The sequence below is a fragment of the Mauremys reevesii genome, linkage group 2, assembly GCF_016161935.1.
Source record: "Mauremys reevesii isolate NIE-2019 linkage group 2, ASM1616193v1, whole genome shotgun sequence".
In the NCBI taxonomy this organism is placed as follows: domain Eukaryota; kingdom Metazoa; phylum Chordata; order Testudines; family Geoemydidae; genus Mauremys; species Mauremys reevesii.
In genome coordinates, this window is record NC_052624.1 from 2,046,998 (window position 1) to 2,061,301 (window position 14,304).

A 14,304-nucleotide genomic window follows, 5' to 3' on the forward strand; every position below is an offset into this window, starting at 1 on the left:
CATGTGGGGAGACGCCGCAAGAGCCCCGGGGGGCTGCTGCTCCCCCCATGCAGGCTGCGGTGCCGGAGTGAGAGGAGCTGCTCCCCACTGACAGGGGTAGTGGGTCTCTGACCCATGGGCCTCGCCACGAGAGGGCAGCACCATTCCCTGCCTCCTACACATGCACCAGAGCCGTCCAGCCCTGGGCATTCATGGGCAGGCTGCCCGGGGGGCTGAGCCTCTCCTGGGTGTATGTGGGGGCCAGGGCTGGATGGGACCCAGGTGCGAGGGGAAGGTGTGGGGTCTGTGGCAGGTGGCGTGCGTGAGGGCGGGGGGCAGGGCAGGGGGAGGGGTCCGTGGTGCTGCCGGGGAGCGCATGGCCCCTACCGCAGAACCCGGGCCTCCGCCAGTCGACGTAGACGTGCTGCTGGGCGCAGTCGCGGGCGTAGCTGGCGAAGGTGGCGCACACGGCCTCCTGCCGCCCGGCTCCCGTGCCTCCCTGCTGGCAGGACGCGTACATGCAGGCGTCGTAGAATCCGCCCGGGTCCACCTGCCGGGAGAGAGGCCGCGTCAGTGAGCGCTGGGGGGACGCGGCTGCCCCCCGGGGGGTGGGTACCGCCTCCCCCTGACCTCGGAGTGGCACTGGCTGAAGGGGCTGGCCAGCAGCTTCCGGCACATGGCCTCGGCCTCCTGCCTCAGGGCACCGGCCTCCGCGACGTCGCAGCTGTGTCCCGCCTCCGCCGCGTCCTGGCACGGGAGCTGCACCCGGGCAGAGGAGAAACCTCGTCAGTGCCAGAGCACCCCAGGCTCCGCTCAGCCCAGCGCCCCCCAGAGCTGTTCGGGGGGAGCACGCCCAGCCTCGGCCATCAGCCCAGCGCCCCCCAGAGCCGCAAGGGGGGGGAGCACCCCCAGCCTTGGCCATCAGCCCAGCGCCCCCCAGAGCCGCACGGGGGGGGAGCACGCCCAGCCTCGGCCATCAGCCCAGCGCCCCCCAGAGCCGCAAGGGGGGGAGCACCCCCAGGTTCCGCCATCAGCCCAGCGTCCCCCAGAGCCGCACGGGGGGGGAGCACCCCCAGGCTCTGCCATCAGCCCAGCGCCCCCCAGAGCCGCATGGGGGGGAGCACCCCCAGCCTCGGCCATCAGCCCAGCGCCCCCCAGAGCCGCACGGGGGGAGCACCCCCAGCCTCGGCCATCAGCCCAGCGCCCCCCAGAGCCGCACGGGGGGAGCACCCCCAGGCTCCGCCATCAGCCCAGCGCCCCCCAGAGCCGCACGGGGGGAGCACCCCCAGCCTCGGCCATCAGCCCAGCGCTCCCCAGAGCTGGATGGGGGGCGCACCCCCAGGCTCGGCCATCAGCCCAGCGCTCCCCAGAGCTGTATGGGGGGAGCACCCCCAGGCTCTGCCATCAGCCCAGCGCCCCCCAGAGCCGCACGTGGGGGAGCACCCCCAGCCTTGGCCATCAGCCCAGCACCCCCGCAGAGCTGCACGGGGGGGAGCACCCCCAGACTTGGCCATCAGCCCAGCGCCCCCCAGAGCTGCACGTGGGGGAGCACCCCCAGCCTCGGCCATCAGCCCAGCACCCCCCAGAGCCGCACGGGGGGGGAGCACCCCCACCTCACCCCATGCAGCCCCCGGGCGCTCCCCCTTCTGAGCACGCATTGCTCCTGTGCGGGAGAAGCATTGCCACCAGCTGCCGCACACACCCCGGCTTCGGCTGCTCCTGGCAGGGTCAGGAATACGCTGCAGAGGGGCGAAGGGCTCTGGGCACTAGTGGAGTCCTGGGGGGGTGTCACGCCCTCCCCCTCCCTCTGAGCCATGGGAGAGGACAGCAGCAGGGGCCCTCCCCAGTACCTCTGGGCTGGCATCCGGGACCCTCCAGGAATTCCCGAAGCTGGCAGCGAGCGTGGCCACATCCCCTCCTACACGCAGGAAGTCATCTGCAAGCACAACAGGCGCTGGGGATGTGGGGAGAGGAACCCGCCCCTGCTGGTGGGTCAGGGATGGGAATGGGGGCACCCCCCGCGGCCAGATCTCCCCTCAGGTCTCACACCGCGCTCACCAGCCCAAGCCGGGAACAGCCTCTGGTGTCCGCTCCCTGCTCCGCCCCAGAGGAGACGCATGGGCAGTGGCAGGGCACTGTCACCAAGACACAGGCAGGCTGAGGAGAGAAGAGCCCCAGGGGTGCGAGGACCGTCCTGTCCCGTCCCCTGGAGCGAGCTGGGGGCCCTCACCCAGCAGGGCCGTTGGATGGGGCAGGTGTCCCCCCCCCGGGATGCAGGGGCCGGGAATGTCCCAGGCCCTGGCAGGGGGGGCTCCGGTGCTCGCTGAGCGCTGTGAGGGAGACACGCCCAGCAGGGCCATTGGACGGGGCAGGTGTCCCGTCCCCCCCCTCCCCCCCCGGGATGCAGGGGCCGGGAATGTCCCAGGCCCTGGCAGGGGGGGCTCCGGTGCTCGCTGAGCGCTGTGAGGGAGACACGCCCAGCAGGGCCGTTGGATGGGGCAGGTGTCCCCCCCCCCCCGGATGCAGGGGCCGGGAATGTCCCAGGCCCTGGCAGGGGGTGCTCCGGTGCTCGCTGAGCGCTGTGAGGGAGACACGCCCAGCAGGGCCGTTGGATGGGGCAGGTGTCCCCCCCCGGGATGCAGGGACGGGGATGTCCCAGGCCCTGGCAGGGGGTGCTCCGGTGCTCGCTGAGCGCTGTGAGGGAGACACGCCCAGCAGGGCCGTTGGATGGGACAGGTGTCCCCCGCCGGGATGCAGGGGCCGGGGATGTCCCAGGACCTGGCAGGGGGGGCTCCGGTGCTCGCTGAGCGCTGTGAGGGAGACACGCCCAGCAGAGCTGGCGGAGATGGACACTGCGAGGAAGTGGGAATGTTCTCAATGTTTCGTTGACTCCTGGGGGGTGGCTGGGATGCAGCAGGGACGGGGGAGTGCTGCCTGGGAAGGTTACAGGGGAGTTTTGCTGGGCCTGGCTGCACTGGGGATGAGCGACTTTCCTTGAGGCCAGATACCTGAGCACAGAACCTGAGAACCAGGAGGGGGGTTGGGGCCAGGTGACACCTCTGCCCAAAGGCTGGGGGAGGAGCCGGGGGGGGGGCTGAGTGAGAGGCTGGAGGGGGTTTCAGTTTGGAGCTGGCTGGGAAAATGGGACGGGAGCCCAGACTGGGCTCTGGCCTCCCAATGGGGCTCTGGCCTCCCTGGGGGCCCCAGATGGACCCGGCTGAGGGGTCCTGTTGTCTGTGCCTGCAAGACCTGTCCTGGACTGTGTCCTGTCGTCTGAATAAACCTGCTGCTTTCCTGGCTGGCTGAGAGTCCCGGGGAATCGGCAGGGAGCCCGGGGGTGCAGGGCCTTGTCACCCCCCACACTCCGTGACAGAGCTATCTTGGGTCCCTGGGGCAGGGCGCTGTTGGCAGGGGGCCCGGCCCCACACGGTGAGCAGGGCAGGTTGGGGGCAGGGCGCTGTCGGCAGGGGGTCCGGCCCCACGCGGTGACCCGGGGGGGTTGGGGGCGGGGTGCTGTCGGCAGGGGTCCGGCCCCACGCGGTGAGCAGGGCAGGTTGGGGGCGGGGCACTGTCAGCAGGGGGTCCCGCCCCACACTGTGACCAGGGTGGGTTGGGGGCAGGGTGCTGTCGGCAGGGGGTCCAGCCCCACGCGGTGACCAGGGCGGGTTGGGGGCAGGGCGCTGTCTGCAGGGGGTCCGGCCCCTCACGGTGAGCAGGGCAGGTTGGGGCGGGTGCTGTCGGCAGGGGGCCCGGCCCCACGCGGTGAGCAGGGCGGGTTGGGGGCAGGGCGCTGTCGGCAGGGGTCCGGCCCACGCGGTGACCAGGGCGGGTTTGGGGCGGGCGCTGTCGGCAGGGGTCCGGCCCCACGCGGGGACCCGGGCGGGTTGGGGCGGGCGCTGTCGGCAGGGGCCCGGCCCACGCGGTGACCAGGGCGGGTTGGGGCGGGCGCTGTCGGCAGGGGTCCGGCCCACGCGGTGACCAGGGCGGGTTGGGGGCAGGGCGCTGTCGGCAGGGGGTCCGGCCCCACGCGGTGAGCAGGGTGGGTTGGGGGCAGGGCGCTGTTGGCAGGGGTCCGGCCCACGCGGTGAGCAGGGTGGGTTGGGGCGGGTGCTGTCGGCAGGGGGTCCGGCCCCACGCGGTGAGCAGGGTGGGTTGGGGGCGGGGCGCTGTCGGCAGGGGGCCCGGCCCCACGCGGTGAGCAGGGTGGGTTGGGGCGGGCGCTGTCAGCAGGGGTCCAGCCCACGTGGTGAGCAGGGCGGGTTGGGGGCAGGGCGCTGTCGGCAGGGGGCCCGGCCCCACGCGGTGAGCAGGGTGGGTTGGGGGCAGGGCGCTGTCGGCAGGGGTCCGGCCCCACGCGGTGAGCAGGGAGGGTTGGGGCGGGCGCTGTCAGCAGGGGGTCCAGCCCCACGTGGTGAGCAGAGTGGGTTGGGGGCGGGGTGCTGTCGTCAGGGGTCCGGCCCCACGCGGTGAGCAGGGCGGGTTGGGGGCAGGGCGCAGTCGGCAGGGGGTCCAGCCCCACGCGGTGAGCAGAGTGGGTTGGGGGCTGGGCGCTGTCAGCAGGGGGTCCGGCCCCACGCGGTGAGCAGGGTGGGTTGGGGGCGGGGCGCTGTCGGCAGGGGGTCCGGCCCCACACGGTGAGCAGGGCGGGTTGGGGACGGGGAGCTGTCGTCAGGGGGTCCGGCCCCACCCGGTGACCAGGGCGGGTTGGGTACGGGGCGCTGTCGGCAGGGGGTCCGGCACCCCTTGATGACCAGGGCAGGTTGGGGGCGGGGCGCTGTCGGCAGGGGGCCCGGCCCCACGCGGTGAGCAGGGCAGGTTGGGGGCGGGGCGCTGTCGGCAGGGGGTCCGGCCCCACGCGGTGAGCAGGGCGGGTTGGGGGCAGGGCGCTGTCGGCAGGGGGCCCGGCCCCACGCGGTGAGCAGGGCGGGGTGGGGCGGGCGCTGTCGGCAGGGGTCCGGCCCCACGCGGTGAGCAGGGCGGGTTGGGGGCGGGGCGCTGTCGGCAGGGGGTCCGGCCCCACGCGGTGACCAGGGCGGGCTGCCCCCGCAGGGCTGCGCTCACCAGCAGGATCGTCGTTGTACCGCCCGCAGAGCCCGCGCGTGGCCCCCCGCAGCTCCCCGCTGACCGTCACATACACCGTCTCGCGCCCGTCAGACTTGACCCGCACGCCCAGGCCGCTCTCCACGAAGACGAAGTCACCGAGCCACCGGACGCTGATCCCTGCAGGGGGAGGGCGGGGGGCAGCTCAGCAGAGCCACGGGCCCGGCTGCCGGCCGGTGCCCACGGAGACGGGGAGGGTCTGAGCAAGGGGCAAGGGGCCTCCCTGCCAGGGAGATGGAGCCAGCGGTGGGATCATCTCCAGGAGGGGCTGGGAGCCCCAGGGCTGGGCTGCTCAGAGCCCTGGGTGACGGACTGTCGGCCTGCTCCCGCCCGGGCACAGCCTCAGTGCTCTGTGTGCCCCTCAATCCCATCCCATTCCCCCAGGCTCGCCCCATGGCCCAGCAGTCCTGTCCCCCCCGGGGCCCGGGCCCCCTTAGCAGTGCTAGACCTCTCCCCCCACCAGCTCTGCCCGGGCCCTGGGCACGGTGGACCCCGGCGGTGTCAGGGCAGCTGAGCACCAGGCGCCCGGGGAGACCCCAGGGAGCCCAGGACATGGGGGTCTCCAGGGCTCTGCCAGGCAGATGGGAAGCCCCTGCGTGCCGCGTGCTGGCCCCGTGGCTTTCCCCCGCAGAGCTCTCTGACCCCCTCACCGTCCTGCAGGAGCGGCTCCCCCTCCGGCATCACAGCCCCGTTCACGGAGACGTTTCGGCCCTGAGCCACCACCAGGTCCAGCCCAAAGAGCATGCGCAGCGCCTGCGGGGGAGCCGGGGCAGAGAGTGAGCGAGCTGGCAGCTCAGGGGCGCGCGGAGCTGGCGGGGGGCGGCGGAACATGGCCCATGGCTTAACAGCGCGGGGACAGGCCACTGGGACCTGCTTCCCCGGGCAGCGGGGAGTCTCCATCCCTCACTGCCTGCCCAGCAGACTGGCTACTTCCCTGAGAGACGCTCTAGCCAGACACAAGCCATGGGGCTCGGGCCAGACAGAACTGGCTGAAATTCACGGCCTGTGGCCTGGGAGGTCTTCTGGCCTGAAGCTCTGCGGAGCGGGGGGGTAGGTGACCTCCACCAGCCCCTCCTCAGCCAGTCTCCTCCCCGGGCTCTCCCTGGCACCCCCCTCCGCCCCCAGCCCGCTCAGTGTGTCTCTCTCTGACGTTGCATCCATATGATTTATGGAAATATCCTTAGGAGGGGAAATATGATGTCACTGGAATATGCTTTGTGCAAAAGGTCTCTTGGGAGGCACCACTACTAAGGTTGTAACCTAGGGAATACATTCCCCCTGTTTGTAGGCATGGACCACTCGTGTATCTGGAGCCAGGATATGAGGTATAACTCTGGGGGCCTGTTGTAACTGTGCGAAGTGTGGGCCTTTGATGGGGGTTTAGACTCTTGATGGCTCCCATTGCCTAGGACCATTGGTTGTGAATGGCTGTTTACGTGCAGCCCTTCCTGTGTCCCTGTGAGCCAGCCCGGGAAGAATGGAGGCTGGGGCATCTCACAGGCCATGTGACCATGTCACATGATGCTGGAATCCATCTTACATCGGGAACCTTTCCATGTAGAAGGGGGGTGGGGACCCCGAGAGACAAAAGATTCCTGCCTTGTGCCAAAGCTATAACAGGGGATGGAACAGGACAAAGGGGGCTGCAGTCATGAGAAATCCCCTAGCTACCACCTGAGCTGGAACTGACAAGGACTGGACCAGGGGAAAGGATTGGGCCCAGACTAGGAAGGAGTCTAATCTGTGAAAGAAGCTCATTGGAACATCTCTGAGGGTCAGATTTACCTGTAATCAGCTTCTTAATGTATTAGGCTTAGACTTGCGAGTTTATTTTGCTTTTGTGACTTACTTTGTTCTGTCTGTTATTACTTGAGACCACTTAAATCCTGCTTTTTATACTCAATACAATCACTTTTGTTTATTAATGAACCCAGAGTAAGTGATTAAAACCTGGGGGAGCAAACAGCTGTGCATGTCTCTCTCTCAGTGTTATAGAGGGTGAACAATCTATGAGTTTACCCTGGATAAGCTTTAGACAGAGTAAAGCGGATTCATTTGGGGTTTGGATCCCATTGGGGGCTGGGTGTCTGGGTGCTGGAGAGGTGACCTGCTAAACTGTTTTCAGCTAAGCCTGCAGCTTTGGGGGCATGGCCCAGACTCTGGGTCTGTGTTGCAGCAGGCTGGCGTGTCTGGCTCCACAAGGCAGGGTTCTGGGGTCCCAAGCTGGCAAGGAAAACGGGCTGAGAGGTAACTTCAGCACATCAGGTGACAGTCCCAAGGGGGTGTCTGTGACCGAACCCATCACACTCTCCCTTGCTCTTTTCTCACCCCCTCTCCCTTTCTTCCCGTCTCTCCCCGCACCCCCCGCCCGAGGCCCTGGCTGGTCCCGGAGGACCCCGGCGAGACCCCGTACCCGGTGGCAGTGCGGTGGTGTGCAGGTCCCGCTGCCTGAGATGTCCACGGCCCAGGTGCCGTCGGAGGCAGCGGCTAGGCTGTAGGTGCAGTCCCCGTGGAAGTGGAAATGTTTCCCATCAAAGCTGCGGTAGTGGAAGCCGGCCCAGGTGACGCAGGTGGCGAAGAGGCGGTGGCGAGGCCTGGGCAGGCCCAGCAGGGCCGTGGGGGGCAAGGGCCGGAGGAGGAAGGGGGCCGGCAGGTCCCCTGCAGAAGAACAGGGGGACCGATCAGCCAGCGGGCACGTCACGGTCCGGTGACACCCACAGAACCCCAGAACCAGGACCCCCCACCGTGAGCTGCCGTGGGGGCGAGGGAGACCGCATGGGCTGGGGGGCACCCAGTAACCGGCCTCTGGGAGACCTGGCGTGGGGGGCTCCGACTCGCCCCCCTGGGAGGGTCAGTCAGAGCTCAGCTGCCCAGGGGCACCCTGGGGTCTCTCCTGAGGATCACTGCTGCCCGGGGGGGTGAGGGTCTCACTCCTCAGCACCCCTGTGGCTGTCCCGGAGAGCACACTGCAGGGAGCAAGGCATGCTGGGAGCTGCCATCTCCCGGGGGCTGCGGCTCCATGGTGCTGCGGAGTGGGACTGGCTGGGGGGCTGGGGGCGCTGCCCCAAGTGGATGCAGCAAGGCCTGGCAATGGGAGGAGCACGCAGGGCAGGGCCCCTTGCCCCCGGAGCCGGGACTCACCTGGCAGGGGCAGGGCGGAGCAGCCGAGGCAGAGCTCGGAGGAGGTGTTCTTCCAGCTGCGGCCCCAGGGGCGCCCGCAGCACTCGGCCATGCTCAGCAGGGACAGGTTCCAGGTGCCCAGGCCGGCCTGGCACTGCCACGTGGAGAAGCAGAGCCCCAGGAAGCCCTCGCCTGGGGGAGAGCGACAGACACCGGTCAGGGGAGAACGAGGCCCCACCCCGAACCCGACCCCCACCTGCTCCAGCCCGACGCCCTGTGCCCGGCTCCCCTCCCCACCCCGAACCCAACCCCCACCTGCTCCAGCCCGACGCCCTGTGCCCGGCTCCCCGCCCCACCCCCGACCCCGACCCCCCCCTGCTCCAGCCCGACGCCCTGTGCCCGTCTCCCCTCCCCACCCCGAACCCGGCCCCGCCTGCTCCAGCCCGACGCCCTGTGCCCGGCTCCCCTCCCACCCCGAACCCAGCCCCACCTGCTCCAGCCCGACGCCCTGTGCCCGGCTCCCCTCCCCCCGAACCCAGCCCCCACTGGCCCCAGCCCGACGCCCTGTGCCCGGCCCCCCTCCCCGAACCCAGCCCCACCTGCTCCAGCCCGACGCCCTGAGCCCGGCTCCCCTCCCCAGACCCAGCCCCGCCAGCCCCAGCCCGATGCCCTGTGCCCGGCTCCTCCCCCCGTGAACCCAGCCCCACCTGCTCCAGCCCGACGCCCTGTGCCCGGCTCCCCTCCCCGTGAACCCAGCCCCACCTGCTCCAGCCCGACGCCCTGTGCCTGGCTCCCCTCCCCCAGACCCAGCCCCACCTGCTCCAGCCCGACGCCCTGTGCCCGGCTCCCTCCCCCGAACCCAGCCCCCCCCTGCTCCAGCCCGACGCCCTGTGCCCGGCTCCCCTCCCCCGAACCCTCCCCACCTGCTCCAGCCCGACGCCCTGTACCCGGCTCCCCTCCCCAGAACCCCACCTGCTCCAGCCCGACGCCCTGTGCCCGGTTCCCCTCCCACCCCGAACCCAGCCCCACCTGCTCCAGCCCGACGCCCTGTGCCCGGCTCCCCTCCACCCGAACCCAGCCCCACCTGCTCCAGCCCGACGCCCTGAGCCCGGCTCCCCTCCCCCGAACCCAGCCCCGCCAGCCCCAGCCCGATGCCCTGTGCCCGGCTCCCCTCCCCCGTGAACCCGGCCCCCGCCTGCTTCAGCCCGATGCCCTGTGCCCAGCTCCCCTCCCCGTGAACCCAGCCCCCACCTGCTCCAGCCCGACGCCCTGTGCCCGGCTCCCCTCCCCCAGGCCCCACCTGCTCCAGCCCGACGCCCTGTGCCGGTTCCCCTCCCACCCGTGAACCCAGCCCCCACCTGCTCCAGCCCGATGCCCTGTGCCCGGCTCCCCTCCCCCCGAACCCCCCACCCCCCGCCAGCCCCTGCCTTAGACCCTGTGCTCGGCTCCCCTCTCCCCTGAACCCGGCCCCCACGGGCCCCAGCCCGACGCCCTGTGCCCGGCTCCGGCAGGCTCCTCACCCTGGGTGCAGTGGGGCCCGCTCCAGCCCTGGCAGCAGGCTCGCACTGTGCGGTTCCACACCACGGGCCTCGTGTCTGGGGGCCTAGCGGGCAGGGGAGAGACACGGTCAGAGAGGCACAGACATGGGGGGCACAGAGTGGGGATGGGGGTCACAGAGAGGGGACAGGGGGCACAGAGAGGGGATGGGGTCACAGAGAGGGGACAGGGGGCACAGAGTGGGGATGGGGGCACAGAGAGGACAGGGGGCACAGAGAGGGGACGGGGACAGAGAGGACAGGGGGCACAGAGAGGGGATGGGGGTCACAGAGAGGACAGGGGTCACAGAGAGGACAGGGGCACAGAGTGGGGATGGGGGGCACAGAGAGGGGATGGAAGCACAGAGAGGGGACAGGGGGCACAGAGAGGGGATGGGGTCACAGAGTGGGGACGAGGGGCACAGAGTGGGGACGGGGCACAGAGTGGGGACGAGGGGCACAGAGTGGGGACGGGGGCACAGAGAGGACGGGGGCACAGAGAGGACAGGGGCACAGAGTGGGGATGGGGGTCACAGAGAGGACAGGGGCACAGAGAGGATGGGGGCACAGAGAGGGTATGGGGGCACAGAGCGGACAGGGGGCACAGAGAGGGGACAGGGGCACAGAGAGGATGGGGGGCACAGAGAGGGGACAGGGGTCACCGAGTGGGGACGGGGGCACAGAGTGGGGATGGGGGCACAGAGAGGGGATGGGGGTCACAGAGGGGACGGGGGGCACAGAGAGGGGATGGGGGGCACAGAGGGGACGGGGGGCACAGAGAGGGGAGGTGCTGAGGGAGTCACCCCTGGGCTGAATCTCCCTTGGTTCCTTATTGGCCTCCCCGATCCCACCTCCCCCCAGCAGCCCCTGCTCTGCCCCGGGGCCGGCTCCTGCTTGGCCTGGGTGCCCCCCGCTCTCCCTGCCCGCTCACTTGTAGATGTAGCACAGGGAGGCGGTGGGCCCGGCCTGGGCATAGAAGTGGGCAATGGCCTGGTCCCCGCCGTAGGCCTGGTGCATCCTGTGCTGGTCGATGCGCCAGCCGGCCAGGTGGTAGTGGTGCACGTCCGCGCAGGGCACCGCCTGCTCGCGCCGGGGGCTCACCACCTCCTCCTCCGTCACCTGCTCCGTCCTCTCGCACCAGCGCCTGCAACCGCACCGGCATCCGAACAAGGAACGGGCCCGGCCCCCACACAGAGCCCTGGACCCCCAAACCGGAGCCCTGGACCCCGCTCCCCCAAACCGGAGCCCTGGACCCCCAAACTGGAGCCCTGGATCCAGCTCCCCCAAACCTGAGCCCTGGACCCCCAAACCGGAGCCCTGGACCCCGCTCCCCCAAACTGGAGCCCTGGACCCCCAAACCGGAGCCCTGGACCCCACTCCCCCAAACCAGAGCCCTGGACCCCCAAACCGGAGCCCTGGACCCCGCTCCCCCAAACTGGAGCCCTGGACTCCCAAACTGGAGCCCTGGATCCAGCTCCCCCAAACCTGAGCCCTGGACCCAGCTCCCCCAAACCGGAGCCCTGGACCCCCAAACCGGAGCCCTGGATCCAGCTCCCCCAAACCGGAGCCCTGGACCCCCAAACTGGAGCCCTGGACCCCCAAACCGGAGCCCTGGATCCAGCTCCCCCAAACCAGAGCCCAGGACCCAGCCTTTCCCATCCCTCCCCTCAGGTTGCAAACCCGGCCCTCAGCCGGCCAAGCCTGGCCAGGAGTCCCAGCGCCAAACCCGCAGCACTCGGATCCGGAGCCCCCCGTGCAGCCCAGGCCTGCGCTGAGCCTGGCTCCCCGTCCCAGCCACGACGTGGGGTCCAGGGAGCCTGGCTCCCCCGTCCCAGCTCCGACGTGGGGTTCAGGGAGCCTGGCTCCCCGTCCCAGCCACGACGTGGGGTTCAGGGAGCCTGGCTCCCCCGTCCCAGCTGTGCCGGGATCTGGCTTCCCAGCCTCCCCCTCACATTGGAGTCACAGGGGGAGGGGCTGCCATGGGGTTCCCAGACCGCCCGGCCAGCAGCGGAGGGTGAAGCCACGTGGGGGGGCTGTGAGGCCTTGGGACTGGCTGGAGTCGGGGGGTGAGGAGCCCAGCTGGGGGGGGGAGCAGGGGTCCCCTAAACTAACCCTCGCCCTGCCCCCGCACTGCCTCACCCCTCTATCCTGAGGGATGCGAGTGGACTCAGGCTTTTCCCATCCCCCCACGGACCGCGTGGGCCTGCGGGGACCGGCCCCAGGGATCACAGGCAGGCAGAGCCCTGCGGCCGCACGGCCGCCTGGGGGGTCATCGCCCCACGCACTGGGGCGCAGCTCTGCTCCCCTGCATGCAGGGGCCCTCCTGGTGCCGGGCCTGGGGGCGGGGGAGCCCGGGGCCGGCTGCTCATGGAAGAACCCACAGCGGGAGACACGTCCTTACCCCTCAGCCAGCACCGCCGGCACCCAGAGCGAGAGCCAGACCAGCGTCCCCATCAGCTCCCCGGCGGGAGGGCAGAGACCCCGGCCCCGTGCTGCGCCCGGCATGGCCCACAGCCAATCTCACCGGCGCCACGTGCAGCCTGCGGAGACAGAGAGGCTCACTGGGAGCGGGGGCAGCTCAGACCCCCCAACTTTGCTAAGCAGCTCGGGCCAGGGCCAGGCCAGCGTTCATAGCAAACCGTCCAGCAGGGACTCATCTGGCCTGGGCACTACGGGGAGTGGCCCAGGGCTCTCCCGGAGCGGAGACCCCCCGAGCCACGGCTGGCAGAGGCCAGGGCTCTCCCGGAGCGGAGACCCCCCGAGCCACGGCTGGGAGTGGCCAGGGCTCTCCCGGAGCGGAGACCCCCCCGAGCCACGGCTGGGAGCGGCCCAGGGCTCTCCCAGAGCTCAGATCCGCCCCTGACCCGAGCCAGGGCTGGCAGCAGCTGCGGAGACCCCCCCGAGCCACGGCTGGCAGTGGCCAGGGCTCTCCTGGAGCGGAGACCCCCCGAGCCACGGCTGGCAGTGGCCAGGGCTCTCCTGGAGCGGAGACCCCCCGAGCCACGGCTGGCAGTGGCCAGGGCTCTCCTGGAGCGGAGACCCCCCGAGCCACGGCTGGCAGCGGCCACGGAGCCCCCCCGAGCCATGGCTGGCAGCGGCCAGGGCTCTCCCAGAGCTCAGACCCCCCCGAGCCAGGCTGGGAGCGGCCAGGGGTCTCCCAGAGCTCAGACCCCCCCGAGCCAGGGCTGGCAGCGGCCAGAGCTCTCCCGGGTGGGTTTGTTACTCAGGGTTGTCCAGCCCCTCACACCGAGGCATTTCAGCACAGCCCGTCAGAGCTATTCTCTGCTATTTGTGGGGTGCGGCTGGTCACCTCACAGGAGTGTTTTGCTCCCTGCCTGGAGCGGAGGCTTTTCCAAATGGAAAAAGGCACCAAAGAGCGGCCCGATGGCCAGGAAACCTTCGCCCCAGCATGGCCAGCGTTCGCCCTGCAGCCGCCGGGGGTGTTCGCCTGCTGTGGCCGTTCTCACTAACACAGTCAGCCCCGCTCGGTAACACCAGGTGGGGGGAGCCCTACGGACCCCAGCAGTTCCACTGGTGCTGGCTTTGCCCGGCGCTGGCGAGGGTCTACGCACCAGCTGGGAGGTGCCAACCCCCGGGCTCAGAGGCGCTAGCTGTGCTGGAGCGAGGTGCTAAGAACAGCCGTGTGCAGCGGTGGCACGGTGACGGGTCAGGCCAGCCGCCCCGCCTGACCCTTGGGGACGTACTCGGCAGCTAGCCCACGCCGCTGCCCCTGCTGCTGCTTTCTGTGCGCCCGCTGGAGCAGAGCTAGCGTGGGAGCCTGCCCAGGCTGGAATCGCACGCCCCCAGCAGCGTGTGCAGCGTGCTCACACACGTGGAACAGCTAGCAAACGGCACATTGATCCCGCACCTCGCTGCCCAGCTCAGAGCCGCCCCCTCCGCCCGGGCCCCAGGGTGTGACGGGGTCAGCCCCCCGCTACTGCGGGAGGCCCAGACTGGCTCCCACCCTGCAGTGGAGACTATTCCCCTCCCTAGCGGGGCTGCAGACTGGGACTACCATGGGCTATGGAAACCTTGGCCTTCCTGGAGACACCGAATAGCGTTAACCTTTGGAACCCACTGCCACCAGATTGTACTGGGGCCAAGAGCTTCGGTGGGTTCAAAGAAGGATTTGGCTAGACGCTCGTGTGACTAACGTCCACAGCTACGTTAGGTAGCACAACGATTTAGAAAGGCTAGAAACCCTCCTGCCAGCCCCTAACTGCTATGGGGAGGCAGCAGCGTCTCCTAGGAGCAGGCTAGTCCAGAACTGTCCGCCACATCCCTGCTGTGCCCCACGCTCACCCCGGGGTAGGAAGTTCGCTGGATGCCCACAGCCACGCCGGGCTGGGTGGGAGTGGGGAACTCACGCACCTCGCTTCAGAGACTTTGGGGTAGGAGCCGGGCAGGAATCGCCCCAGGATTTTCCACCCCTACCTGCTCCGAGCCCCCAGGACCCTCGCGCACCCGGCACCCCCTTACCTGAGTCTCGTGGAGTCCCAAAGCCCCAGCGCGCTGGCCTGGGTCTGCCTTCCCCGCAGCCGCTCCCTGCGCCTAGGGCCACATCCCCGGG

At 70.2% G+C, this 14,304-nt stretch overlaps 1 protein-coding gene across 1 annotated transcript in view; it reads right to left on the reverse strand.

Moving 5' to 3' along the window:
* LOC120399329 (SCO-spondin-like) overlaps window positions 1-12,264 on the reverse strand; it is a 162,555-nt gene extending 150,291 nt beyond the window's left edge. The window contains exons 1-10 of the mRNA XM_039527511.1: window positions 12,136-12,264; window positions 10,666-10,878; window positions 9,720-9,802; window positions 8,221-8,391; window positions 7,531-7,737; window positions 5,730-5,849; window positions 5,041-5,199; window positions 1,830-1,915; window positions 610-738; window positions 367-529 (exon numbers count right to left, since the gene is read on the reverse strand). Of these exons, the coding sequence (XP_039383445.1) occupies window positions 367-529; window positions 610-738; window positions 1,830-1,915; window positions 5,041-5,199; window positions 5,730-5,849; window positions 7,531-7,737; window positions 8,221-8,391; window positions 9,720-9,802; window positions 10,666-10,878; window positions 12,136-12,239 (1,435 nt within the window). The 5' untranslated portion in view covers window positions 12,240-12,264. The remainder of the gene's footprint in view (window positions 1-366; window positions 530-609; window positions 739-1,829; window positions 1,916-5,040; window positions 5,200-5,729; window positions 5,850-7,530; window positions 7,738-8,220; window positions 8,392-9,719; window positions 9,803-10,665; window positions 10,879-12,135) is intronic.
* Between the last annotated feature and the right edge of the window lie 2,040 nt (window positions 12,265-14,304).